The sequence below is a fragment of the Alligator sinensis genome, unplaced genomic scaffold (assembly GCF_000455745.1).
Source record: "Alligator sinensis unplaced genomic scaffold, ASM45574v1 scaffold997_1, whole genome shotgun sequence".
Lineage (NCBI taxonomy): Eukaryota > Metazoa > Chordata > Crocodylia > Alligatoridae > Alligator > Alligator sinensis.
Window position 1 is genome coordinate 313,559 of NW_005843001.1, and position 3,736 is coordinate 317,294.

The following is a 3,736-nucleotide window of genomic DNA, read 5'->3' on the forward strand; positions in this document are numbered from 1 at the left end:
ATGCACAATGCAAAGGAGGCTACAGAACAGCAGGAAGCACTTTTCTGCACGTTCTGCGGGCTCTCCATAACAACAGAACACTCCGTTGTGCAAAAGAGCTGCAATTCAGCGGGAACATAATTTAGCGGTGCCGAAGCGCACACAATCAAAAAATCCACAACTTTGGGTTGTGACAAATAGTTTTAAGAAATCCATGAAATGGGCAAAGAACCCAAGACACCCATATGCTGGTTAGGAGACAGTTGTGGTGACAATGTTCTTGACTCGCATGGAACCACGTGTACCACAAAACCTGTCTGTTTGGATTTATATGCCACCGTATCTAAAGAAGGCTCAAGGCAGCCTACAATAAAATCCACAAGGTCTGAAACCCAGGAGTCAAATGCATCTGTAAAAAAAAAAAAAAAATTTTTGGAAAGCATTACATTATATAATGACAGTTAAGCAAGATCTACACATAGTAAGTAAAATAAATATAGAACTTTTCCACCACAGGAGCAACAGATTTGTTGGTAAAGTTATTCTGAATTGATATTTTGAGACCAGGCTATAACAAATATACCTGGATCATTCTCATAGCTACTGTAGAACGACCAATTTGTTTACCATCCGAATTACTCTTTTGACGGCCTGTAAGGAACGTGTGCATACTTCTCTCTGGCACTTAGCACTTAAACGTGGTAATTTCCCTTTACAGCCAACCTAGAAGGGAGCCGAGTCCTGCAGCGGTCCATCTTTCACAAGTGATAATGTATCTTGTGGCCTGATCCCAAAAATACAACCATAATAGTTGGCTCGCACGAAGCAGTTTTCACAGCACTTCAGCATGGCTCATATTTACTGATACTTGATTAAAAAAAAAAACAACAAACCCTAATTTAACCCAGAAAAAAAAAAATCAACAGAAGTCAAGGTAAAAAGAATCACCTCAGATAAACGGATGGTTTGCCTGAAGTAAAAACCAGACACAAGGACCCAAAACAGAGCCAGCCACAACAAACTGATCTCAAAACGATTTTATTAGAACCCATTAAGTGTTGGTTTCAGTAGGAGAAACTTTGAGTTAACATCTACTTCGGGGTGAAACTGCATTTTACAAGTTTCTTAAGATTGAAATAACTTTGTAGTGCACAAGTACGGTATTAGCTACTGAAAAGTTCTACATTTTAGAATTTTGAAATGTTTGTATATTACTTTGCGGTGTTCATACAGGGGCGGGCAATTCTTTTGGGCAGAGGGCCACTTACTGAGTTTGGGCAAGGCAGCCAGGGCAAATTAATATCAATTTTCTAAATTTTTTAGGGGCCCCGCGGGCCGGATACGATGGCCTGGTGGGCCGCATCTGGCCCCCGGGCTGCATTTTGCCCACCCCTGTGTTAATATGTCATCTCATTTTGAGCAGGATCAGCATTTTATTTTCCAGTTAAACTACATTTGGTCACATCATGCAAAGGTTTATTCTTTTTTTTTTTTAACAGTGTCATGAATGGTCCTGGTGTATGTATACGAAGTTCAAGTCTTAAAAAACAAAACAGAACACTTAAAGGTGCAGAAGCAGAATCTTCTCATTTTTCATTTCACAGAGAAACTGTATATTTAAGAGTTGTTACTGGAAGATCTTTCTAGTCAAAACTGGTATCGCCTTTTAAATTTATTAAAAAGGTTTACTGGATGACTGCAATGAACTGTAAATGTAATAATGTAGTTTTAAATTTGAACCTGAGTACAGAGATAGTAAAGTACAATCAGCCCTGTCATAGGCCCTATAAATTCTATTCACAGTAGCCCTTTTGAGAAGCAGGTAGGGTTATTAACCTTAGATTTCCGCTTACTGCAGATGAACAGAACTATTTCTGTAAAATTCAGAAAGTGTCTTAAACCTAGAATAAAAAAAGTATCTAACTTACAAACTCTTCTAAGCAATAATGTGGAACATGCCAAATGTTTGCAGAGATCTATATAAAAATATTCAACTGTAAAGTAACACAAGGAACTGAAACATCAGATGGTCGTGAATTGGAGGGTTCGTACATTATATTCAGTGACTGCAAAGGCTGTACTTTGCTTAAGTTATTTCTAATGTGGTCTCTGTAACAAAGCTGCTGCACACTTCTCTTTACTTCTAACTGAAGAAACACTTGCACCCTTTAAAGTGTAGGCAAATAAGTTTCCTACCGCTCTGTTACAAGAAGTTTTTAAAATACTGATTCAGTTTTTAATTTACTTAGTGAAATCAGCTACCTAGACCCCTTCCAGAACGCATCAAATTATTACTCTTCTAATAGCACTGACTTCCAGCTCTGAATATGAGCTTTGGTCACCGCGTAGTAGAATTAAATTGCTCTGACATTTCAGAATTAATATAATGTTTCACTGTCACTCGTATCGTTCCTTAGTTACATTAAGGAAGGTGCAACACCAAGTATTTTTACACATTTTCATTCAATTCTCAACCTCAACTGAAAGCTTACCTGCGAAATACAAAACACAGCACTCATGAACAAACAGAGAAGGTATTTTTGCTCATACAGGTATTACTGTATAAAAGGAGTCCTTCAGCTGTACAATTGTTTCCATAATGGATTCATTACATATGTAAGGTACAAACTGTACAAATTCCCCAGTTTACAAAGTTTCCCTAATTTGCAGAAACAATTCAGTCTGAATTTGTGGTTTTAAATGCAAAGATTACAGGTAAGGAACAGTCTAAGTTTAACTGGCTCACTTTTTAACAGAAATGTGGTTTAGATAATACAATTTGCAATAGTACAACTATGTACATGTATATACAGAATTCTATTTCTCCTTCCATTACTTCACTAATATCAAGTATACTTATTTTAAGTAATCTATCACCACTGTTTATTACCAGCTTCTTGTAAGTTAAGAAACACTGAAGCAGAAAAGAGTTCAGTTTTAGAGCACTTCAGTTCTTCTCTTTCCTTAGATGAAGTTAAAATTCAGCATTCAAAGTGCATCACTGAAAGCGTGGCTTTCCATAGTCTGCAAGCTCCATTTGAAGTTCTCTCTCCTCGTCGTCTGCAATTGAAATATGCACACCAACATTAATATACAACGGCGTAATCACTGCTTAAAACAATTTAGTTTACCAGGACGGAGCTTTAGTGATACCTGCGTCGACACTTCATTCTCCTCTCCGTTTACAAGAAAGGAGCACATGGGAAAATGCAATGGGCATACAGGTACAGTTCTAGCTGCCTGCATCTTCTCTCTCTTTTTGGTGAAGCAACTGAGACCTTCTACACCTGAATACCACTCAATCACTTACAGCTTCATTTCAGAGATTTGTTTAAATCAACAGAGTATAGGACTATTTATTTTACTTCTTGTCACAGGGGAACATCCCTTTGCACCTGTTACACTGCCCTATTAAACCAACTGCTTTCCAGAAAGGCAGTGGGGCACCCCAGGGCTCGGTCCTGCACTGTTTAACATCTTCATCAGCAACTTGGACAAGGGGGTGGAAAGCATGCTGTCCAAGTCTGCTGATGACACTAAGATGTGGGGTGAGGTGGCCACACTTGAAGGGTTTAGCCAGAATACAAAAGCGGGCAGACGAGAATAGGATGAGGTTCAACGCAGACAAATGCAGGGTGCTGCACCTGGGGAGAAGGAATCCACAGCGCGCACACAGGCTGGGGAGTTCCCCTCTTGAAAGCACGGAGGCAGAAAGGGATCTTGGAGTCATTATTGACTCCAAGACGAACATGAGCTG

General features: G+C 39.0%; 1 protein-coding gene across 1 annotated transcript in view; it reads right to left on the reverse strand.

Annotated features, from left to right (window-relative positions):
* Positions 1-1,001: 1,001 nt before the first annotated feature.
* CASC4 (cancer susceptibility 4) overlaps positions 1,002-3,736 on the reverse strand; it is a 38,160-nt gene continuing 35,425 nt past the window's right edge. The window contains exon 11 of the mRNA XM_014526281.1: positions 1,002-3,039. Within this exon, the coding sequence (XP_014381767.1) occupies positions 2,978-3,039 (62 nt within the window). The 3' untranslated portion in view covers positions 1,002-2,977. The remainder of the gene's footprint in view (positions 3,040-3,736) is intronic.